The 25,662-nt window shown below is 38.0% G+C and overlaps 1 protein-coding gene across 11 annotated transcripts in view; it reads left to right on the forward strand.

Moving 5' to 3' along the window:
* The first annotated feature begins 5,135 nt into the window (after positions 1 to 5,135).
* Positions 5,136 to 25,662, forward strand: part of TRMT11 (tRNA methyltransferase 11 homolog) — a 101,621-nt gene continuing 81,094 nt past the window's right edge. For 9 of the 11 annotated variants that reach the window (XR_012433418.1, XR_012433417.1, XR_012433416.1 and 6 more), the window contains exons 1-7: positions 5,136 to 5,229; positions 13,709 to 13,774; positions 15,905 to 15,978; positions 18,172 to 18,253; positions 18,342 to 18,434; positions 18,667 to 18,801; positions 19,568 to 19,724. Coding sequence is in view for 6 of the 11 variants with exons in the window: in XM_065543355.2 (XP_065399427.1) it covers positions 5,158 to 5,229; positions 13,709 to 13,774; positions 15,905 to 15,978; positions 18,172 to 18,253; positions 18,342 to 18,434; positions 18,667 to 18,801; positions 19,568 to 19,724 (679 nt within the window). In the remaining 5 variants the exon portion in view is untranslated. The remainder of the gene's footprint in view (positions 5,230 to 13,708; positions 13,775 to 15,904; positions 15,979 to 18,171; positions 18,254 to 18,341; positions 18,435 to 18,666; positions 18,802 to 19,567; positions 19,725 to 25,662) is intronic. The other 2 variants (XM_074037005.1, XM_074037004.1) reach the window with 1 other exon arrangement.

Raw genomic sequence — 25,662 nt, forward strand, 5'->3', positions numbered from 1 at the left:
CTTTCTAACACAGCCTCCTCAGAGTTCTTCCTAAATTACTGACTAAATTACTAAATTGATCATGCAATTTTCTTATGAAAATCTCACCATTTACCCTGAAGATAATGTATGAGCCTTTTCAGCTTTGTTTCCTACACTTATACCAAAGTGCTAGTCATTTTTACTACTACAACTAAACTGGGCACACCTTTGAAAATCTGTACCCATTAAAGTCCAAGTTCAAATGTTTCCTAATCCATGAAGTCTTCACTGAAACTTCTCATCCCTAATCTCGGCAATACTGTTTCTTCAGCTTCATTTCATGGTATTTTGTTTATCTTCCTAGAATAGACCTTATACAATGTAGCCAAGATGTAGTAGGATATTTCTTGCTACTGGATTTTGAGCTGTTTTGTGGCTGGGGGATTTTTTTTTTAAATTTGTCTTTGCATTCCCATTGCCTTAGTCTAGTGACTGACTCATATTCCTGGTAAGTAAATCTGTTTTAATCTCTTGAGTTCCTTAAAATGTTTCCATAATAAACCAAAATCTGATTGAAGACCCTAATTTCAGGCAACTTTCAATCCAAAAATCAAGGGTATAACCTAGATGTTAGCTGGACCTTCCTGGCATTATGTCCTTCAGGTCAGTATCCATGATCAATATATAACTCAGTTGTGAAATGTCTTGAGTTTCCAGAGAATTCACCCACACTAGGTAGTTCAAGAATTTAATAGTCAAACTTTTAACAGGGCTATATAGCTCCAGCCATCTTCCTTATTGTCTTCCTTTACTTCACTCCTTGCTTTTGGAACACATTTCTTTTACTTTCTCATTAGACATGTTTTAACTTTCTCTGAAGCCCTAGTTCTACCCAACATACCTAACCCATAGGAAATCACCTAACTTAAGTAGGATTATTCTAGATATTTTCTCAGCTAAAGAGATTCTCTCAAGATTAGTTATTGGCCGGGCATGGTGGCTCACGCCTGTAATCTCAGCACTTTGGGACGCTGAGGTAGGTGGATCATGAGGTCAAGAGATCAAGACCATCCTCGTCAATATGGTGAAACCCTGTCTCTACTAAAAATACAAAAAATTAGCCGGGCATGGTGGTGGCCACCTGTAGTTCCAGCTACTCAGGAGGCAGGAGAATCACTTGAGCCCAGGAGGCAGAGGTTGCAGCGAGCCGAGATTATGCCACTGCACTCCAGCCTGGCGATGAAGCGAGACTCCATCTCAAAAAAAAAAAAAAAAAAAAAAAAAAAAAAAAAAAAAAAGAAAAAATTAGTTATCAATCCAGCTAGTAAAAGATTTTCTTCTTGTTACATCTTCCTCTGAGATAAATATTTGAAACACTTTGCAACTTTATCACATAAATTCGCTCCTCAAAGGCAAGTCAGAAGACAATAAAAAATGCTATTTACCTGTGGTACCTGAGCCTCCTGGCATTCATAGCCCATCAATCCATCCTCTTTTTCCTCAGGCAGTTACTCTTAAACTTTCATGTGCTTCAGAACCACGTGCTGGGCTTCTTTGTAACACACTCCTAGACCTACTCCCAGAATTTCTGATTCAGCAGGTTTGGGAGTGGGGGAGGATTCTGTATTTCTAAATGACTTCCAGATGATATTGATGCTGTCTGTCCTAGGACGACACTTTGACAACTCCTGCCATAAGTAGTGCTTAAATTTGGCTGCACATAAAATCAACAACTGGGGAGCTTTTAAAAATCTTTATGTCAAGGCCACCCCCAGCCAAATAAAATTTGAATCTGGGGGGATAGATTCCGGGTCTCGGTATTTTTTAAAAATTCCGCAGGTAATTACAATGTTCAGTTAAGTTTGAGAATCTGTGCCCTATAGGATTAAGCATAATTCCCCTTTGGGCCTTGTTATGGTAGACTCTCAAGAAAATCTCTTTTTTGGGACCTGAGACTATCTATACTAAATACAATAATTTTCCTACTCATGAGAAGCAAATAGGAGCAAGAGATAGGGATTACTGGGAATTGTGCTTAAACAAGAATCTGTGTGATTTAACAAGCATGTAGAAGGTCACAGGCATACCTACTTTAAATGACTTGCCAGAAGTCTTTGTTTAGAAATCATGATTGCTTCTGATTTAAAGAAGGAAGGGAGATAAAAGATATGGCTCAAATGAGGTAAATGTGCTGTAACCTTTGTTACCTCTGGTTCACATGTTCTGCCAAGGGAAGTAATAAATGGCATCCCATTCAAATTGAGTCTCCAGCCTGTTTCCCTTCACATTTTTTCTATGCATAGAACCTGCTTTCCAGGTAGCAAATTAGAGGGCACAGTTTGTAACTAGGGCTTCAAGTTTGTTTCGGGGAGTCTTTAGAAAAGAGGATGGGATCTACATTTCTCTGCTTCTGGGGATCTTGTTGGAAATTTGACCTCAAGTAGCTGAGTCATACTTAAATCAACTCCAGCTACTTAAGTCTGAATTGGTGCCTCAGAATTTCAACTCATACAGGCTTGTTTCCTTAGAGTAGGCAGTATTATTTCTCCCTTTTCCTAAATTATCTTCATTAAGATTGACAAGAGGGGAGACCCCTCTGGGACATCAAGAAATTCAAACCTCAGTAATGCTCCGCTACGGTAAAATTTGTGCAATTCTTATGTAACTTATTCCAATAAAATCTTATTCTCCAAACCATTCAGAAGCCTCTCTTTACTGACTGCAAAACTCATAGTCTTAATACATATGAAGAGAACTTTTCTCCCTCTTATTGGTGTGCAAATCCCTATGGTTCTTTGTGATGCCTAGACCCTTTTCAAGTGTTAGATATGCAGCCTGAGATAGATGCATGGGCAGTTTTGATATTACATATGACCTCTGCTGCTGGGACCTGTTAACTTTCTATTCATTTCTCTGAGTGTGTCTACTAGCCTCAATGCTTAAGTGGCATATTAAAACCAAAACTCAAAATTCCCCTTTCCAATTTCTGATCCTTACTTCCCAGGAATGTCCTCTGATTTTTTTTAGGGACAGGCAGCCTATACCATAGTCTTTAATGTTTGCACAATAGCTGTCTCACAGAAGGAGCCAGGTTCTAAGAGGTCTGCCCTAGAAGATGGAACATGGATGGAACTTTGGGTCAGTTCCAAGAAGTCAGACTATGAACCTCCTTGCTCCTTATAGTAAAAAAAAAAAAAAAAAAAAAAAAAAAACAAAACCTTACTCTCCTGCTGCTTCTTGACCATGCCTGCAAGCTTAAAAACTTTGAACAGGTATGGCTGTGAGTTTCTCAAAGGCAGTTTAATTGATGTCACAGTAGTTCCACACTAACTCTAGTGGCCTGTGCAAGGTTAACCTCTACTTCTACAACCAGGTATCCAACAATTTAGATTCATGATGTAAATACTCTCCTGCTGATTTTTGAAGTGGAGATTTAGTATAGATTTAGTCCTGAACCGTAGCACAAAGGAGCTGGGTTAAAAATCAGTGACACTTGATTCCATTTGGGTTCTCTAGGCCTCGTAGTCTCATTTGTTGTCTCTATATAGCATTATATTAATCCAGGCATGAAAATCAGCAATTCTTTGATATTCTCTATAAAGTTGCTCCATCAAAATTCCATATTAATTTTGCTGAAGATTTGACAAGTTCTGGGGATGGGGCATATCAAGCACTGCACATCATTCTCCCAACATCTCACTGGTTTTCTGTCCCAACCTTGGTCTCTCTTCTCAAATAGTAAACGACTTTTTTTTTCTTGCCTCAAAGTACTTTTATCCCCTTTTATGAAGTTTTGGGGTCAAGAGACATCTATGCTTCTGAGAGTCACTTAGCACAAGTGAATTTGAGACATATTTCTAACAAAAACATCTCTTGCTAACAAAAATTCTCATGTGATTTTCTTAAGAAAAATGTCAAGTGCCACTTATTGACCCCATTCAATATGCCAGATGTTATATTCGACACTTTATGAACATTATTTCACTTAATCCTTGTAACAATCCTTTGCAGGAGGCAGTGTGTTTTTCCATTTTTAAAAGAAAACTCGGGCTCGGAGAGGTTAAGAGCACATTGATGGTAAGTGGTGGAAGTGAGGTCTGAATCTAATATTGACACCACAGTCTATGTTCTTAATCACTATCACTACACATCAACTACTTTTCTGGCACATGCTGCTGGGGATATGCCAGATACATACTCTTTTGTACGTTGTGCAATACCGCAGAGGAATGCACAAGAAATAGCTCTCAATGGGGCAAAGGGCTCAGTACTCTCAAAAGCAGAAACAGCCTGGAGTGAAGTCTTGAGCCTGTAATTCTAGCACTTTGGTAGACTAGGGTGGGAGTATCCCCTGAGCCCAGGAGTTCAAGGTTACAGTGAGCTATGATTGCACCACTGCACTCACCTGGGTGACAGAGCAAGACTGTCTTAAAAAAAAAGTCACATATATACATGGAATATGCAATTAAAATATATTTTATAAACTATCTGCTATGAAACCTGTGCCAGTGTGAACTTTCTCCAAATTTTAATTTACGGCTGTCCGTGGATTTAGTCCTGAGTCTAACAAATAACACAACCTAATAATTATTGCCTACTTTGAGGAAGATATTATTTTGGTTTTTGTTAAGAATAGAGTGAACCATAAGAGATTATCTCAGACCTCAAGAGTTTATCCTAGTTGGCTTATAAGGCATATGCTCTCTAAAAGTTGTTACATAAATACGAAAAGTATACTAAGTGTTAAACGACTGGTCCAGCTAAATCAGTTCCCGAAGACTGTGCTGGTTAGACAAGTCTACAAGGAAATGGTGAAATTTACAAGGAAATGGTGAAATTTCAGTCCAGTTTTGAAGAACGGGTTTTGAAGGGCTGTAGAGAAAGCTGGAAGTACACTCTAAGCGGAAAAATCACTGGGAAATATACTGTCTTACTATCATACGCCGCTCCAGAAAACCACGCAGCCCCGCCCCCCCAGCTACTAGCTCTGGGAGACCCCCAAGCACTAGGCACTCGCAGATGAGGAAGCCCCTCCCACAGCGGCCGGGGTTTCGGACTCGCAGCGCGAGAAACAACGGGATAGCGCCTGCGTCGCCCAGCTTCCGCTTCCGGCCCTTCAGGCTCTGTCTCTGTTTTGGGAGGGAGAAAGAGGTGGGACCTAGCGCGGGACGCGCAGGCGCACGGTGGGCAGCTGCAATGGCGCCGTCGTGTACCCTTAACAGGTATCTGCTGCTCATGGCGCAGGAGCACCTAGAGTTCCGCTTGCCGGTGAGTCCGTAGAGCCCTCCGCAACTTCCGACGGAAGAGGACGCTGGAGTGGAGTGGGTGTGTGGGTGGAGGTGATTTGCATAGCCCCAGGAGGCTGGGATTCGGGGGTCTGTGCTGGTCAGCGCGGGTCACGCGTCCCCAATCCTCGGGCGGGGTGAGCTTGGCGGAGGGTGTGTGCGAGAGAAGTCCGAGACCAAACCCCTCGGCCTGCTTAAACGTTTTCATTCATTCGTTTGCCCGTGTACCAAGTACCGGAGTTAGGCAGGTGAATATGACCGGTCCTCTCACTCCCGGAGCTCTTCGTCTAGCGGAGGATAGAGACATCTAGCAAATGCTCAGGCTAGTGTTTTAAGTATCGGAATCTGCGGATCAAGCTCAGTGGAGGGGATGGTGGTAGGGATTAGATGATGGAGCACTTAAGAAGAGTATTTTATTTATTCAAGAAACGTTTCAGAATGCATGTAGTCGAAGATGCTACACTGGGCATATAACGATGATGTAAACAACCTCTGCCCTCTAGGAGCTTACTGTTTAAAGGCAGAGCAGACACATAAGCGTTGAATGACAAAATAGCGTTGGTAAGTGCAGTGATAGATGCACATGGAAATATGAGAGCACGTGGAAGGGAAGTCTAATCTACTTGAGGGGTTGGGAATGTTGGCCTTTAAGAGGGCTTCCAGAGGAGATGACACTTGAAATAAAGGATGAATAGGAGTTAGAGGACCAAGGGGGGAAATCAGTAAATTAGAACTACAAGCTGTTCATTATTACTGGATCACTAGTTATGTGACCGAGAGTGGTAAGAAGAGGGCAGGGGAAGTAGAAAGGGGCAAGAAAATGACAGCCTTGAAAACCCTGGAGCTTGGAAGGGGGATTTATTGAAGAGCCTTAAGTAAAAAAGTGACCACAAAATTAAATCAGTTTGACAACACTATGGAGGATGGATTTGAAAAGAGTAAGACTTGAGCCAGAGACTAGTTAGGAATAGTCTTGTTAATAGATTAAGAAGGTCTGACCTACAGCAAGGGGTAAGAGGATGGGATAGACTGGGAAAATATTTTGGCCATACAGTAATTAGGTCTGGATTGATTGAATATGTGGGAAAGGGGCACCAGTCAGGTATGACTTCTGGGGTGTATATAGGTAGGAGTGTCTCCATTTAATATAGAGAACATAGGCAGATGTAAGATTTAAATTTTGTTTACACTGAGTTTGATGTGCTCGTGTAACATCAACCTGAGGTGACCAAGAGGCAGTGGATATATGAATATGCATAGAGTATGGCAGAGTGATCTGGACTAGTGATAAATATTTGAGAGTCTTCTTCATATGAAGACTAGGAGAGGGGATGAAATTACTCAAAGGGTAAGGTCAAAAGAATAGTTGGCCAAGTATAGATGCTTGGTGAAGGGGTGGCCTACCCCTCCACACCTGTGGGCGTTTCTCATTAGGTGGAACGGGAGACTTGAGAAAAGAAATGAGACACAGAGACAAAGTATAGAGAAAGAGGAAGTGGGCCCAGGGGACCAGCGCTCAGCATACAGAGGACCCACGCCGGCACTGGTCTCTGAGTTCCCTTAGTATTTATTGATAATTATCTTTACCATCTTAAAGAAAAGGAAGTGCCAGGATAATAGGATCGTTATAGGAAGAAAGTCAGCAGTAAGACATGAATAAAGTTCTCTGTGACCTGAATAAGTTTGAGGAAAAGTGCTGTGCCTTGATATGCATATGTAAACATCTCCATAAACCTTTTTAGTGCAGAAAGAGCAGCAGCGCGCTAGCAAGTCCCGCCTTTCGCCCTAAGGCGGTTTTCTCCTTTCTCAGTAAACAGAACATACAATCGGGTTTTATATCGAGATGTTCCATTGCCCAGGGACGGGCCAGAGACAGATGCTTTTCTCTATCTCAACTGCCAACAACCGCCAAGAGGCCTTCTTTCCTCTTGTACTGGTCCTCCTCAGCACAGACTCTTCATGGGTGTCAGGCTGGGGGACAATCAGGTCTTTCCCTTCCCACGAGGCCATATTTCAGACTATCACATGGGGAGAAACCTTGGACAATACCTAGCTTTCCTAGGCAGAGGTCCTTGTGACCTTTGGCAGTATGCGTGTCCCTGGGTACTTGAGATTAAGAGAATGGTGATGACTTTTAACCAGCAAGCTGCCTTCAGGCACTTGTTTAACAAAGCACACCCTGCACAGCCCAAAATCCTTTAAACCTTGAGTCACCACAGCACATGTCTGTTGCAAGGACAAGGTTGGGGGTAGGGTCACAGATTAACAGCATCTCAAATACAGAACAAAATGGAGTCTCTTATGTCTACTTCTTTCTATGTAGACACAGTAACAGGCTGATCTTTCTTTCTTTTCCCCACACTTGGAAGCATTGATATTAAGGGAAAGTTGGAGGAGGCCATGAGGAAGATGGGCAAGTGCCAGAAGGTGTGAGACTGCAGAAATCAGAAGGGTAAAATTTTAGGAAGCAGGGACAAATGGATAATGTCGAACGCAGTTGTTTTTTAGTGAGAAAAGAGTGAAAAAGTGTTCATTCATAGTCCCAATTAGAAGATAATTAATTGGTGAATTTTCCTAAAGCCGATATGTAGAGTTTTAGTAGGAGAAGCCAGGTGGCTTGGTTTAGTAGTCACTGGAAAGTGAGGAAGGGGAGATAGGATAGACTCAGTGCCCTTAGCTGGAGCATGAGGGAAAGTAAGAAATTGGTTAACAGTTTGAGGAGGACCTAGGGTGAAAGGAGGATTCTCCCCATGGAGAGAATGAGATTGAGCTTAAGTGTATTTGTAGGCTGATGGGAAGAGAAGGGATAAAAGGGCATGGTGGGAGGGGTTCTCTTTTCAGTAGGAGGGAGGGGTTCTCTTTTCAGTAGGAGGGGAGATTGGACAAGGAAAGTTAGGTGGGTGTGGAGTAGTTGCCTGAGGGCCTGTTTTGTAGGTAATGAATGAGTGGAAGTTATTTCTTGAGAGATGATGGGCCAGTAGTTGAATGTGGAAATTGAGACAAATAGTAAAACTTGAAATAGTCATTGAGAGCAAAGGGGAGAGTTGACAAGGAAAAGTAAAATGATTGAGTGGAAAAGAGCATGGGTATTAGAGCAATGCTGAAAACCAGCTGAAGGTGAAAGTCGTATATCTGTAATCATGCTAAGATTCTGTGATTTTCTTCAGTTGTGTTTAACTCATTGGCCTTAGGAGTCACGAAGGAAGATTGTGGCATTGATTCAGTATTAATGTTTTGAGTTTCGTGGAGGAAATAAATTTTTAATTAAGTCTTAATTGACAGAGGACATGTTCTGTTGGTGAAGAGGATTGGAAAGTCCCCTTCTGTGAGAAACAGAAACAGGCTTAAAGGCACAGAGGTGGCCGGGCGCGGTGGCTCAAGCCTGTAATCCCAGCACTTTGGGAGGCCGAGACGGGCGGATCACGAGGTCAGGAGATCGAGACCATCCTGGCTAACACAGTGAAACCCCGTCTCTACTAAAAAATACAAAAAACTAGCCGGGCGAGGTGGCGGGCGCCTGTAGTCCCAGCTACTCAGGAGGCTGAGGCAGGAGAATGGCGTAAATCCGGGAGGCGGAGCTTGCAGTGAGCTGAGATCCGGCCACTGCACTCCAGCCTGGGCGACAGAGCGAGACTCCGCCTCAAAAAAAAAAAAAAAAAAAAAGGCACAGAGGTGTGATTGGTTATGATAATTTGGAAGACTTGGGGAGGGAGGTTGAAGTAGTGGGCATTGAGACCAGAGAGGTGGTAAGATCTAGATTTGCAAATGTTTTGACACCATTCTAAGGAGTTTGGATTTTTTTTTTTTTTTTTTTTGAGACGGAGTCTCGCTCTGTTGCCAGGCTGGAGTGCATTGGCGCGATCTCTGCTCACTGAAAGCTCCGACTCCCGATTCAAGTGATTCTCCTGCCTCAGCCTCCCAAGTAGCTGGGACTACTGGTGTGCGCCACCACGCCCAGCTAATTTTTGTATTTTTAGTAGAGACAGGGTTTCCCCATGTTGGCCAGGATAGTCTCTATCTCTTGACTTTGTGATCCGCCCGCCTCAGCCTCCAAAGTGCTGGGATTACAGGCATGAGCCACCGCGCCCAGCCAGGGGTTTAGATTTTTAGATTTAATGGGTAGCCGCTGACCATTTTTCATTTTAAGCCAGGAAGTGACAAGATCATTTGTGTTTTAGAAAGATAATTCTAAAGTACCAGAGAAAAGATACCACTTAGAGAATACTGGACTAGAACTAGAGAGGCTCAAGAGTGTGTGTAAAGTAAGGCAATGCAGTGCCAATGGAGTGGTTAGACTGTGGTCTCCAGCATAACAACCTTAGTGCTTGGTGATTTTTACTTGTTCTTTCCATTGTAAATTCTTAGTCAGCATATTACCCTTGTGCCAGTTTATTCTTCCAAAAATTCTGTTCTGTTTTACAGCTTCATTCTTCTTAAGATGAAAATCTTTAGTCAGGCATTCAAGGTCCACCACTGCATGGTTCTTTCCTTTGTGCTGTCACTTCCCACCTAGTCCTTAGTGCTGCCAAAACTGACTCATTATTCCCTAAATTCCTGCTTTCACCTTTGCTCTCTGTGTTTCCTTTAGTCTGGTTTGGGTCTTTCCCATTCTTTATTGATTTTTACATAGTATTCATCTAAATAAATCACATATTTATTTCTTTTAGCTTTATATGTTTTACATGATTCTTTTTCAGATCCACAGTTTCCTTTTTGTAGTTTTTCCTCCTCTGCCAAAATTCTTATTTTTTCTTGAATCCCCTTCAATATAGAAAGCATAGTTATGTTAAAGTATATGATAAAAGGGATCCTGTGGGTCTGTTTCTATTGTTTCTTTTGGTTCTCTTTATTGTAGTGTGCTGGGCTCTTTTTTAAATATATGCCAGATGTTGTATTTGAAAATTTATTTGAAAACGTAATTTGAGGGCTGGGATGATGTACATCCTCTTGAAGAAGATAGGAACACGTAGGAGCATGAGGAATCTAGGATGGGTTTAACTCATTTTCAAGCATTAAGCCCTGTTCATGTTCTGATTCCCATGTACTCACAGAGTGTAGCTTTTTGATATCCTAGTGTAAATTAGGTGGTTCATCAAGTATCCTTTTCTCCCCCTGGGTGACCCTTTCTCTTTTTTTCCCTTTCTATGGGCACTCAGAAGGGCTGTTCATTCTTGCAGCTGTTTTTGGATTTGTAAATATCTCAGGGAAAAAGCGGCTCCACCTTGGAATTTTTGTCCTCTCCTGGATGTTGGTTTGGTAATTTTTGTTATCTTTCTATGCCTTCAATTAGATGGCCAACTTTTCTAGTTCTTTTCAACAGGAGGCTTAATCTGAAATACCTCTTTTGCCATCCCTGGAAGTTGAATTCCTCTGTCATTGGGTTAGATTTTTATCACGGATTAAGGCAGTTTCCATGAAATTTTCCTTCTCAAACTGAAATAATCTTTTACTCTGTTGTACTCTAATGCTTTTTTTGCTTTTACCTGTTTAAGAACATGTACTGTTTTTTACACTTTACATTTCAGTTGTGAGGTGGTTTCGTTAGTTCTACTAGACTTTAATTTCCCTAAGATAAATGTGTGTGTATTTTTACATAGCTCAGGGACTTGCACATATTAGTTGCTTAAAAAACTTTTTTGAGGGGGCGGGTCAGGCGCAGTGGCTATCACCTGTAATTCCAGCACTTTGGGAGGCTGAGGTGGGCGGATCACAAGGTCAGGAGTTCGAGACCAGTCTGGCCAACATAGTAAAACCTTATCTCTACTAAAAATACAAAAAAGTAGCTGGGTGTGGTGGTGTGTGCCTGTAATCCCAGCAACTTGGGAGGCTGAGGCAGGAGAATCGCGTGAACCTGGGAGGTGGAGGTTGCAGTGAGCCGAGATCACATCATTGCACTCCAGCCTGGGTGACAGTGCAAGACTCCGTCTCAAATAAAAAAAAAAAAATTTTTTTTTTTTGGAGACAGTTCTCTCTCTGTTGTCCAGGCTAGAGTGCAGTGGTATGACCGTGGCTCACTGCAGCCTCAAAGACCCAAGTTCAAGCCATCCTCCCACCTTAGCTTCCTGAGTAGCTGGGACTACAGGTATACCACTATGCCCGGCTAATTTTTTTATTTTTAATTTTGTAGAGACCGGGTGTTGATCAGAGGCTGAGGGTTGGTGCGAGGGGGCAGGGTGGGGTGGGTGTGGGGGAGTTCTCACTGTGTTGCCAGGGTTGGTCTCGGACTCCTGGTCTCATGTTATCTCTTTGCCTCAGCCTCCCAAAGTGCTGGGATTGCAGGTGGAGCCACCACACCTGGCTGCTTGAAATATTAAAATCAGTGATATAGAATCTCTTCTGGGAAAGGCAATCCAAAGGACAGTCTATACTTTTGGGCCCATCTACTGCATTAGAACTGATAAGCAAGGACGCTATAATGAATGGCTGCCTTTATGAATTAAAATGAGAGATCAGGTCCAGTTTTGCCTCTGATAGAATTAATCAGGGCCAATTATAGTTGGCAGCTACTTAATGTAGTTCTTATTGTACTAAGTAATGTTTACTGAAGTTCAAACTCCTGCACTTTATTGCTTGTCCTGAAGCAACCTTTTAAATGGATGAAAAAGCAAGTAGCTGAAATAACAGAAAAGCTCATGGAATTAATGCATCACACATGCCCCAGATCATGCTACATTTTTATATCCAATATTCAATATAAATTCTTTTTTATTCCTAATGTAGAAAGAGTCTCAACTGGAAAGTTGAATTTGCCATAAGATTAATTAACATTTTGTGTTTTGCTTTTTCCAAGTAGGTTGATGAAGTAGTGTAAACATGTTTTGCTTTTCAATTTGAAACTTGGGTTATCATATTTATTCTCAGTTTTAGGTGGCTGCTTAAGTTTTGGGTAGTAAAGATAATGCTGTGCCATAAAGCTTTAGTCTCTCATTTTTTTTTTCCCCCACCTAACTCTTAGAATCTTTGTGTTTTAGCCTGTTGCAGCTTTTTAACAGTATATTCCAGGAGCAGCAAACTTTGGTGTTTTAACTTGGTTGTAGTTGGATGTTTTAAATGTAAAGCTGACTTTACAATATGCTTTAATACAGAACAAACAACAAACAATGCAAGATCAAGTAACTTAATCTATAACTTTATTTTTTTCTTTTAAGTGCTATAACTCTATCAGTCTTGGTTGACTTCTTGAGCCACTGGACTTCTAGGACAGTTGTCAGGATCTTCATCATTTTGATTCCCTTAATAACTGCCTATGTTCTGTGCTTCTCTCTTTGTAGTTCACCTAACGTGATGAGGTAGCTATGATTCCTGTTTTACATATGAGGGAACTAAAAGTTGGAGGATTTAAGATTCTTGTTTAAAGCCACATCGCTAGTATTTGGAAGAGCTGAAAATCAGATTATGGTCTATTTGACTTCTAAGTCTCATGTCTCCTATTCAGATTTGTGTTTTCTTTGTTGCAAAATAACCTTTGGGCTGCCTTCACTGATTTATCAGTAGACTGTGATAGTTCTTGGTTGATCCATCTGATTGAACTAAATTCAGCCCCTTCTAACACTGAATTTAAAAAAAAATGATTTGTTGCATAGACAAAGAAAAAATAGAAATGGCGCTAGTAGCTTGAACTTCTTCTTTTTGATCTTGGGGGCGGGGGGACCTTCCTGATCTGGGTATATTTTCCCTTTTGATGGCTGTACCTTACGGTGGGCTTGGTGTTAAAGGCTCTTCCTTCTGGTTGGGAGGAAGGGGGATAGTAGGCAGCCAGCAGTGGGACACTTTCCTCTCATTAGGTTCCATCCTCCGTAAGACCTATAGAGGAGTGTGATTCTACCTGTTTTATGTGATTTAAGGAGGTAACTTGTTAGTCATACAAATTATAAAATTTGTATAATTATTTGGGTTTATCAGTACAAAGTGATTGCTTCAAAGAATATAAACACTATCTGGACGGATTTCAACTTTGCATGATTGATGCTTTTAAAGTATCTATTATGTTGGTTCTCTTTCTAGTTCTGTAACTTTATGCAGAAAGAAGATGAGATTAACTTAGTTACTTGTGCTTAATGAATACCTAGTGGTATGCCCTGGCTGATTATTTTTTCCTTTTCAAACGTCTTCAAATCATCTGTCTGATTTTCATGTTGACTTTATTCACCAATTGTCAGTTTTACTAATCTGCAGTTTGTGTAATCTGTTTTCTTCCTTTTCAAAATCAGGGAATTTTCTGATTAAGTGTTTGGTAACTCTTCTGTTGTCTAAAATTTCTCAGAAATTACTTACCTGTGGTTTTTACTATTAGATTTTTTCTGAACCCTAAATTGTAATTGTCTGATGTTGAAGCTTAAATGCCTCAGTTAGATCATCAGCCTACTCTTTTTTATTTTTTAGTCATATAATACCTGTCTCCCTTAGTACAGTTTTAGTTCCTTTTGTTAAAATGTCTTTTCTATATCATATTTTCAATACAGGAAATAAAGTCTTTGCTTTCGCTTTTTGGAGGTCAGTTCGCCAGCAGTCAAGAAACTTATGGAAAGGTAAGTTAAATTTTCATTAGACCGTATGGAGTATACTTAGAAATAGAGCCTTAGGTTTGAAGAGAAGTGCATATCTTAAATTTATATTTGTGTGGTTACTTGTATCTGTTTCGAGAGGTAGTGGAATAAAGAGGATATTTGGGGAAACACTGTGGTTTTGTTAAGAAATTTAGATTTATTTCTAGTATTTTATTTGTTTTAAATTTTTAATCAACAGTTGCGTCATAATTTGTATCTGTCCTTTCACTTAAAAAAGGGCTGTGCCCCGTTGGTGAGTTGTGTTTAGAATTTGAATTTAGAATTTAGCAGAATATGGGGCTCATATTGAGAATCATTTTAAAATTTGAAATTGTGCATTGTATGAGATTGTGAATATATGAGCTTTGTATTTTGCATAATACTGTAGTTTATCAGTGTATGACAGAAGTTTGGAAAATAGAAAAAAATAATTTGCAGTTCCTCCTTGACATGACTCATAATTTGGGGATGCTGCCTTCCAGTCTTCTTTTGTTCGTGTACTTTTTTTTCCTCATTGTAATTCTAGTTCTGCAGCCTGTGTTTCTCACCTGATAATGTCAATATAGGCATAAGTTGTTACCTGGCCTTTATCTCTAACATAGTTACATAATTAATCTAACCATTTCATTTTCTTCAGGTTGCTTTAAAAATTTTCTAAATAAAAGTAATACTAAGATGAACATTTTTTTCCTGTTTGGATTAGTTTGAATTTTTCTGTTGGGTGGGGTAAATATTGGAAGAAAAAAGATGGGGTATATACCCAAAGTAATATAAGTCATTCTATTATAAAGATACATGCGTGTGCATGTTCATTGCAGCACAATTTACAATAGCAAAGCATGGAATCAACCTAAATGCCATCAGCGATAGACTGGATAATGACAATGTACATATACACCATGGGAGCCATAGAAAGGAATGAGATCATTCATACTGTGCAGCCATAAAAAGGAACAAAATCATGTCCTTTGCAGGGACATAGATGGAGCTAGAAGCCATTATCCTCAGCAAACTAATGCAGGAACAGAAAACCAAACACCACGTGTTCTCACTTACAAGTGGGAGCTGAATGATAACATATGGATATGTCCAGGGAAACAACACACACTGGAGCCTGTTGGGGGTGGTAGAGTCTGGGGAGGGAGAGCATCAGGAAGAATAACTAATGGATGCTGGGTTTAATACCTAGGCGATGGGATGATCTGGGCAGCAAACCACCATGGCACACATTTACCTATGTAACAAACCTGCACATCCTGCACAGGTATCCCTGAACTTAAAAGTTGAAGAAAAAAGAAAAAAGCTAGGTGTGACAGGAAGGATTTCTTGCAAAAGATGAAAGAGCTTCTTCAGTTGAAAGTCCTGTAGTGTTGGACTTTTACTCCTGAATGACTTTCAGTTATTGAGGGCAGGAGGAAAGGAAGGAGAATGCGGATATAATTGGCTAAGGGTGATGAAATGAGGTCAGGATCCTTTTGGATTTTGCTGTATTCTGGCAAGAGGTTATCTGGGTGCAGCTTACCAGAGCTTATAATCTTGGGTGTTGGGATAGAGGATTGGGAAAACACCCCTCATGCACTTGGAGCTTTTTTCCCCGAGACAAAATGTAAAATAGTAAAAGTTAATGAGAATTTAATAATGTACCTCATGATTTTCCATCATAGTTGTTTCAAAGGGCCCCTCCTTCACCCTCAGATGGCCACAATTACCTAGAAAAAGGTCTCATTTAGCAACTAAGAAATACATTACTTAGAAATTAAAACTGAAACAGCTGTATTATAAGGGATGATCAACCATGATGAATTTCAAGATTATACTTTGGGATATAATATGCATTAATTCCTTTAGTAAAGCTACATAAAAGGGCAGATACAAAATTAATGTTTAATTTGAGGATATATTCATTTATAGGGTCATTATAAAAATGTTTTTACTGTATTATTCTAATTTACTCTTTTACTATTGGAACGATTTTTATTTTGGTTACAGTCAGATCAGATATTCTTACATGAAAGTAGCAAATAGGCACTTCTCCTTAGTGACTTCTTGAATAAAAGCATATGATGCCATGTAGCCACTTAGAATTAAGTTGCATATTGTTATTTTTTTCAGTCACCATTTTGGATTCTTAGCATTCCCTCTGAAGATATTGCAAGAAATTTGATGAAACGGACAGTGTGTGCCAAGTAAGAGAAACTTACGTTCTCCTGCATGAATATACTGTTACTTCTCGTAACTACTCAGTCCTATTTTTTGCTATATTGGCATAAAGTAGTGTGGAGGCTCAGTTTAGCTTGCAGTTACAAACAACTGCCACTGGGTGGCGGTGGGGGACCAGAGGAAATTTACCTGCTGAAACCAAGAATCTCTGGGGAAATGTAGACATTTGTTTTCGAATAATTTTTTTAAACTTCTATATTATGTGGGAATATAGTATGAGATATAAACACTATGTTCTTACGCAGGATAGATGCCACATATAATTATAACCAAAGTGCTGAAAATCCAAAAATGCTTTTTTCATAGATGGTTTTTAATTGGATGAGCAGATTAGTGAAGTGTAAGGTAACAAAAGGTGAGGAATGCCATGAGATATGTTTTACTGTTTCAGTTGGTAGAGAAAAGAATTATGAGTATCAAATCTTGATATGAATTAATGTAATGATGCTGTTCATTGTTTATCCTCAGTGTTTCTAGATTTTATCATTGGCATCCACTTTTCATTTCTTTTTTCTTTGTACTATTGGAAAATTTTCTGCCATCAGATTTGAAAATTAAACTGTATTTTTAACTAGCATCTTAAAGATCAAACAGATTGTGTTATCTTGAAGCTACTTTTTCTTCCTGAACATTTTGGCAGATTGCTGAAAACTTTCTTTTCCTTAGAAATTATATTTGCTAATACAGTGCAAATAAGAATTTACATATATCTAGCTTTATTAACATGGTTAGCAATGTTTTATATCATCATATGTAATTGTTGTATTATGGAATTGGATAAAACCCTATATTTAGTTAACTTCATCCTTGAGAACTACCTGCAGCCTTTAATCTTTTACAGTGAAACTTGTTAACAGGCCTTATTATGAAATAAAAATGACTAGAAAACAGAAACATAACTTTTAAAAAACTCTTTTTGAATAATTGCTTGTTGGGTTTAAAATAGCCACTGGAGTACTAAGAACTTGTATGCTTCTTTCAAAACTCTTGTCTTCTAATTAATATGTTTGATTAATAACAATTAACAATTATACAATTGTTATAACAGTTATACAATTAACAATTGTATAAAATAATTTTTAATTGCTTTTTATTATCTATATATTTTGTGTAGCTGAGGTATACCTTAAGTGATAGCTAAGTGAGATTAATATTGTAGAAGCCTTTTCTCTGTAAATTCAATAGAAAAGGAAGAAATCGTTTGCAAAGCAAAAAATTTACAATTTAACTGTATCAGAATGAAGATAGACTTTTATAAAAGCATAGATTCAAACCAACTTAGATTTTTCTGTGGTAGGAGGGGATTGAAAGTTAATTTATTATTAACATGAAATATTTTGAGCATGCGACAAAAAGGTGAAAAATATAACAAGTACCTAGGAATATACCTTATTAGAGCTCAACATTTTGGGTAACTTAGTTACTAAAATTGTGTGTGTGTGTGTGTGTGTGTGTGTGTGTGTGTGTGTCCTTGTGTGCGCATGCGCATGCATGACAGAGTCTCACTCTGTTGCCCAAGCTGGAGTGTGGTGACATGATCTTGGCTCATATTAGTCTCAAATTCCAGGGCTCAGGTGATCCTCCTACCTCAGCCTCCCAAGTAGCTGGGGCTACAGGTGTGTGCCACCATGCCTGGCCAATTTTTTCCTTTTTTTGTAGAGACAAGGTTTTGCTATGTTGCCCAGGCTGGTCTTGAACTCCTGGGCTCCAGTGATCCACCCACCTTGGCCTCCCAAAGTGCTGGGATTACAGGCATTAACCACTATACCTGGCCAGCTAAATGTTAATAACATTTTTATTTGGTCATTAGTCTTTTTGTATTATGGAGAAGACATTGGGAATAATTGACTTTTCTGCAGCTTTTTACACATTTATCTAAAATAACTGATTTCTGTATCATTTGTTCTAGACTAAAAATGTGAAAACTTAGAAAATATCCTGAATTATTGAAAATCCTTCTTTCCATGTCAAGTTTAACTTCTGTGTGTGGTTTGGGCTTAAGTTATATTTGTTTCCAGGATACATAATTTTCATTTATACTTTGCAAAACATAGGCAATAATCAGTGGAGTGTGCGTAAAGAACTAGTAAAATGACTGTACGTATTACTGTGTGAACTAAGTTCTTTACTGAGGTTAGTACCAATCATTTATTTCCTAGGTCTATATTTGAACTATGGGGTCATGGACAATCTCCTGAGGAGCTGTACAGTTCTCTTAAAAATTACCCTGTGGAGAAGATGGTGCGTAGTAAAATGTGGTTTTACATAGGCATGCATGCAGATTCTGTAGAATTAAAATGCTCAAAAAACTGATTTCCTTTTATTTTAGGTTCCATTTCTACATTCGGACTCTACATACAAAATAAAGATTCACACTTTTAATAAGACATTGACACAAGAAGAGAAAATCAAACGAATAGATGTAAGTAAATTTAGCAAAACAAAAACCCTACATGATGAATGCAGTCTAGCCATTTTTGATATGTAGGAATACCTAATGTCTGTGAAGTGTTTATTTTGTACCACATTGTGTGCTAAGTGCTTTTCATGTTTTATTTAATGTTGACTCCAGGCTTACAAGGTAATGTTATTAGATAAGTGCCATTTTTCATAGTAAATTATTATAAGACATTAGCATTTCTTTTGTTTTTTAGGCACTTGAATTTCTGCCATTTGAAGGAAAAGTGAATTTAAAGAAACCACAACATGTATTCTCTGTTTTGGAGGATTATGGTTTGGACCCAAACCGCATCCCTGAGAATCCACATAATATTTATTTTGGTAGATGGGTGAGCAAGTGTTCTTTCTACCTATGTCAGTTTGTTTTTTTGAAAGCTACGTATTAGGTCTTTTGTTGACTCATATGTAGAAATTTAAAGCAGCTAAAGGTCAGAACTACTGAATGGATTAAAATTGGTGAGGAGTATGTGATTATGTTTTGTTTTGTGTTTTCCCAGAGATTCTTGAATGAAGTGCAAGAGGCTTGTTAGATATAAGGAGGAGGTGGTATACCTGGAAATGTTAAAGCAAGACTTCCCAGAACATCTGGGCTTTTTTGTTTGTTTGTTTTTGTTTGTTTGTTTTAATAAAGCAGAGAAAACACAGAGTGCTGTGGTAGTTGAGGAATCTCATTTGTGGAGATTTCCAATCTGGGCCTTCCATTCCAAAAGAAATGGAATTACTGGAAAGCAGTTCTGCCGACTTCTCTGAGGCTTTAAGTGGGTGATTGGAAGCTGTGAGTGGAAGCTGTGACTTATGGTAGAGATTATTGTTACATAGGAGAACAAAAAAATGGGCATACCTTAACACCTACCTCTGGAATAATTGCATTCAAATGCAGGTCATACTTGTTTTGAAAAGACAAAATAAATGGAATGACATTAAGCAATAAAAGGTTTTGTTCATAACTACCTCAATTACATTATTTTAAAGAAACTGGAGCAGTAATAAGTGGAAAGAAGTTCTTATCAGCAAAATACAATGGTCTTATTGTGAGTGATTATCTTAAGTCCGTTCTGTATGGCTGTACTAACATGAGAAATATCTCTGATTTAGATTGCAGATGGACAGAGAGAGCTTATTGAGTCATACAGTGTCAAAAAGAGACACTTTATTGGAAATACAAGTATGGATGCTGGTTTGTCGTTCATTATGGCTAACCATGGAAAAGTGAAAGAAAATGATATTGTCTTTGATCCATTTGTTGGAACAGGTATTTTTATTTAACTTTTAAGCTAGTGTAGAGATGTTGCTTATTTATATTAATGAAGGTCATGGTAATATTTTTGCTAAAAGAGTAAATGGATCATCGTTTAATTGTGTTTGGATAATGGCCAAGAGACAACCACGTACTTGTATAATAGCTAGTATTTAACACTTTGCCACTTCAAAGATGATGCTGATAGAATTGTATGGGTTTTATTCCAGATAAACTACTAGGGGGGAGCATCCATCTAATTTTTTTGTAGCAGAAAAACTTTCAATACCATACATTGTAGAAATGTTGTAAAGCTGTATAGTTGATTTAAATAGGAAAACTCTTGGTGAAAGAAAACTTGAATGACAAGATCAAAAAAATATATTCATCCATGTTTAAATTCGTAACTGTATATGTGGATGGAGAAAAATAGTTAATATATCCCATCTTTGAGTTGGTTTGTGGAGGTTTATAAGTAAGTGTGAAAATAAGAAAAGGTGTCAAAGTATCAATGGGCTAGATAGCATGGTCGCTCTGGCAGTGACCTTGGTTTTTTGTGCACGATTGGGATAGTTTTTTATGGAAGTCCTAAAACTCCAAGCTTACTTCATCTGACTCTGTGTAGACTTTTTCCTACTTCCACTCAATTTTGCTTGATCTTGCCCATACCCAGCAAATACTTGTATTTATATTTGTTTGGCCAAACTCATTATGGCTCAGTTTGTGGTTGGAGCCTATCCCTGTAGCCATCTTTCCCCTTGGGCAGTGATGATGCAGAGCTAACATTTATTGAATAGCAAATGTATCAGGTACTATAGTTTGCACTCTGATGCTACTATCTAGTTTAATTCTTACAACAACTAACATGGAAATACTTTAAAAATTTGCTTGAGGAAATTATGGCAGAGAGAAAGGTGAAGTGAACTGGCCAAGGTTATACAGTATATTGGTTTCATAGGATTCAAACTCAAGCAGTCCAACTCCAGAGCTCATGCCCTTAACTTCGAGCTGCCTCTCTCTGCATTAGGATCTGCCAACCAGTGATTACACCATGTACTAACTTAAGGAATATGACCACGTATGCTTAGGAAGAAGTAGTATGAAGGTGAATCAATTTCTAATTGATGGAATGACTTTCTCTGTTTATTGTTGAGTTAATTCACTGGCGAGTCTTTCTTCTCTGCCAGTTTCTCCATATCACCTACCCTCAGCATACTCTATATTATTCTTTTCTTACCCACTCTCATTATCCTAAGTAACTCATCCCAAATTTTAAACTTTTTATTGGAAATAATATCAAACTTTCAGAAAAGCTACAAGAATGAAAGTAGAACAAAGAACATCCATGTATCCTTAACTTAGTTTAAGCTGTTGTTAACATTTGGCCTCATTTGCTTTATCATTTGTTCTATTTGTTTATATTTAACACAATATTTTCTTTCCTGCATCATTTGAAAGTTGTATCCATCACATCCCTTTACCCTTCACGTAATTATTTCTCAAGAATAAGGATATATTCTCCTACATTACCACAGTACTGTTTTCAATGTTAATAGATGTATTAATATAGTACTTTGATGTTCATATTCCAGTCTTGCCAGTTGGCCCAGTAATATTAATATTTTTGACAGCATCCTTTCCCCCTTCCTGGCTAGGATCAGGTATTATATTTTGTTGTTAATATTTCTTCGATGTCTTTGATTTGGAACACAGCCAAAGTTTTTTTTCTTTTGTGAAATTTGCACTTTTCAAGATGCTATTTCTCTTCCCTTTATTTTTTATCTAAATTTTTTCTCATTTTGGGTTGTTTGATGTCTCCTCAAGATTAGGATTAGGTTATACATTCCCAGCTGGACCACTATATCAGTGATTTTCGTGGCCTTCTCAGGGCTGTGTGCATGATGGCATTCTGCCCTGCATTGGTGTTGGTAATTTTGATCATCTGGTCTAGGTTGTGTTTGATTTTTTCCATTCATAATCATAAACAGAATTACTGGTGGTTTTATTTTATTTTATTTTTTTCTTGCTATTAAGCAATCTGTGGAGAGACACATTAAGACCATGTAGTATTCTATTCCTTATCCAAATTTCCTCTCACCATTCAGGTCGTCAGGTTTAGTAGCCATTGATAATTCTTTCCTGAACCAGTCTTTACTTTGATGGTTTCAAAGGTGTGATTTTCCAACTCCAGCGCTCCCTCCACAGTTAGAAGTCAATGTTCATTATTCTGCTGTAAGCAAAAGCCCTTTCCTCTCTTCCATGTATTTTTTTTTCTATTTGTTATGAATATGAACTAGTGGGTTCTTCTTTTTAACCCCGATGGTCTGTAATTCATTATATTTCTTAATTTTCATTTATTTTTTTAATAAAATTACTTTTTTCAATAAAATACTTTTTTAAAAAAATTACTTTTTTAAAAAATTACTTATTTTTTTAAAATCAATTACTTTTATTCCTCAAATTGTGATTTGCCCAGTCAGAGCTCTTTCACATTGAATCTGTCTTTGTGACATGTTCATATCCTTTTTTCTTTGTAGTACTTCCTTCCTTTCTCTTCTATTTGTTGAAGCTCTGGTATCAGTCATTTCTCCAAGGAATTTTTGTTTCTTTTAGCAGGGAGATGAAATCTGGATTATAGATCCTTTCAGTGGACAAACTAGAAAATATATGTGCATATATACACAATATGCATGTAAGTGCATGTGCAAATATACAGGTATATATTCTTATATACTGTGTGTATGCACATACACAGGCATATACATATTTTAGACACTGTATTTGCACATATACTACAAATTGCAGTCAGTCCTTACAGATTTCTTTTTGACTACCCTATTCTGTTGTTTATATGCACCTTCTACCACAGTGAGAACCCTGGTTCCTATCTACATCAACACATTGACTTTTTCTCATTTCTATATCTGAAATGGTTTCACAGTTGTTTTGCTTATGCCACTTAAAAAAATCCTGTGAATAAGAGTTCAGGATGTGTTTTCGGTTACTTACTGTAAGGGGAAGTAAAGTCAAGTACTGTGCCTGCTTTTTCCCTTTTCATTTAAAATTCATTTGGGTTCATTTGTTCCAGTTTGCCCTCTGTTTTAAGTTTTTATCTCCCATCCCCTACTCCTTGTTGATTTACTTTTATTTTCAAATATGTGTAAGATGAACTTGCTTCCAGAAGTCAGAACTACACAAGAAGTGGTACTCAGAGAGGTGTCACTTTACTTTTATAACACTTCCAGCCTGTTCTCCCACCTATCCTAGGTGACTAACTTCATTGTTTTCTAGTTGATTCTTCCTGTGTTTTTATTTTGTAATGATAAGCAGATATATATACATTTTCTTATTTTCGGTGCCTTGTTACACAAAAGGTATCATACTGTGTATGTTGGTTTTAACTTTGCTTTTTTCACTTAGTGGTATTTCCTGGAAATCACTTCCTGTCAGTTCATGGAGCTTATCTTTATTCTTTTTTAGTTTTGCTCCATGAGTGTATGTACTGTAATTTATTCAAACAATCTCCTATAGTTGGACATTGGTAGTTTTCAGTATTTTACAGTTACAAATAATGCTTGTAATGACTAACCTTTGTAATGTTGGAGATGTAGCTCCAGAGCAAGCTTGTCCAACCCGCAGCCCATGGACAACATGCGGCCCAGATGGCTTTGAATGTGGCCTGACACAAACTTGTAAAGTTTCTTAAAACAGTATGAGAATTTTTGCAATTTTTTTAAAGCTCATCAGCCATCATTAGTCTTAGTGTATTTTATGTACAGCCCAAGACAATTCTTCTGCCAATGTGGCCCAGGAAAGCCAAAAGATTGGACCTGCCTGTCCTAGGGTAAATTCTTACAAATAGGATTTCTGGGTTGAAGAGTGTATGCATATGCAGTTTCATTAGATGTTGCCAAATTTGTCTCCATTATACTATTTTGGATTCCTACCAACAGTTGTAGGAGAGTCCCTGTTTTTCTACAATCTCACCAGCAGAGTGTATTTTCAAGCTTTTGAAGTTTTGCCTGTTCTGTTGGGTGAAAAATGGTATCTCAGTGTAGTGTTAATTTATATTTCTATGGTTATGCATGAAGTGTCACAACTTTTTATATTTTAAGGGCCATTATGACTTTTTTTGATTTGTCTTTTTTTGTCTTTTGCCCATTTTTTGATAGCAGTTTTGGTCTCTTTCTCCCTCATTTTTCAAGGTCCTTTGTAAGCTTGGGATACAACCCCCTCACACTCCCCCTCTGTTTCTGTGACATATGTTGCAGTATTTTCCCTTAGCTTGTCATTTATCTTTTGACTTTGCTACTCATTGATTTTTGCCATGCAAAAGCTTTCCCCACACTCAAGTTATACAGGAATTCATTTGTGTTTTCTTCTAGTACTTTTGTAGTTTTACATTTTTTCGTTTTAGATCTCTGGTTCATTTGGAGATTATTCTTTCGTATGATGTGAAGAATGGATTTAATTTATCTTTTTCCAAATGCTAAAGCTTTTATTCTTAATCTTATTCTTGGACTTTAAAAACTTTTTCTGTCAATTGAGAATAATTCTTTTAGATATATACATGTACAAAATGATTAATATATATACATACATAGACTAGACCACAGAGTTAAAAAATATGGTTGCCAGTATGGGTAATATTTTTTTGTTGAGTAGATGAGGCTAGATTTTGAAATTATCTTCAGAGCTGTCAATATGTGGACCATTCGTAGTATGTCGAGGGTCAAGGAGACCTGCCCCTGTTTGCTTTAGGGCAGCTCCTCACAGTGGGTAGTATATTGGGAACGTCTGACTGTTCATATAGGACAATTAATAGGAAATGAGTGGAGAATCTTTGCAAATGTACTGCTAAAATATATTTTCATAATTTGTGTTTGCAGTTTAAGTATAGCTTTAGGACATCAGTCAATTTTTGGCACTTTTGTTTTGAAACATAATAACCAATAATTGTGAATAGACACAGGTCTTAAGCACAGTTTGTCCTCTCTTGGGCCTTTTGCCTCATCAATGGGTAGTACCTTCTGAAGGACTGGAGAAATATGTAGCTCTGTGCCCTCCTCCATGGCCATAGTTTTCACAAAACACAAATTGTTGATATTTTTCTTTTGGTTGCCTTTTAAATAGCTTTTTAAAAAAATTCACATGTCTAATCCCCTTTTTATTTTAAAGGTACAAAATTGAAATGTATGTAGTTTCCCAAATGTATTGCCCACTTACTACTCATGGTTTGTGATTTTTCTCAGGGATATAGAGTAGGGCAGAAAGCTTCTGGGAGACTGAAAGGAGAAAAATAATCTTTTCATGCCTAAATACTTTTCCTTGTTTCTTTTAGACTGTTTGCTACTGTTGTTTCGAATGACATTATGGGCGGCAGAAACACACTTTTCTTTCTATTTTAACAAATACATTCGTTTTCATTTCAGTAAATTTTTTTTTTTTAATTTTGTGTGTGTCTCTGCTTTCCCAAAGGGGAAGAGATATAGCATTGTGTCAGCTCTTAGTTGTTAGGAAGTGCTACTGTTCTCATGAGAGTTTGGCTAAAGGAATGATCAGCATGAATTTATTGAATAACTATTAATGGCACAGTCCTGTCTGTGATACAGTACAAGACTTGTGAATGGCATATATAACACTCTTATTAACAGAGTGTGTAGCTTCTTTACTTAATATAATTTGTTTAGTAGCATATTTTGCTTTTGTTTATCTAATTGGTGAGTGAATATGTTTTTACTTTAATTGGTGCTAATCCCAAAGGAGGTAATATGATATAAAGAAAAGAATAAATAGAGCAAAGTTTAAATCTTTTTACCAATTAGTATGTGACTCTGGGCAAGATTCTTAACTTGTCTGGGTTTCACTTCTATCATTTGTAAAATGGTAATACTAATATATTGTGAGGATTGAGTCTATATGTATATATAATATTTCTAGGAAGTCACCTGAC

This window comes from Macaca fascicularis, chromosome 4 (assembly GCF_037993035.2).
Source record: "Macaca fascicularis isolate 582-1 chromosome 4, T2T-MFA8v1.1".
Taxonomy (NCBI): domain Eukaryota; kingdom Metazoa; phylum Chordata; class Mammalia; order Primates; family Cercopithecidae; genus Macaca; species Macaca fascicularis.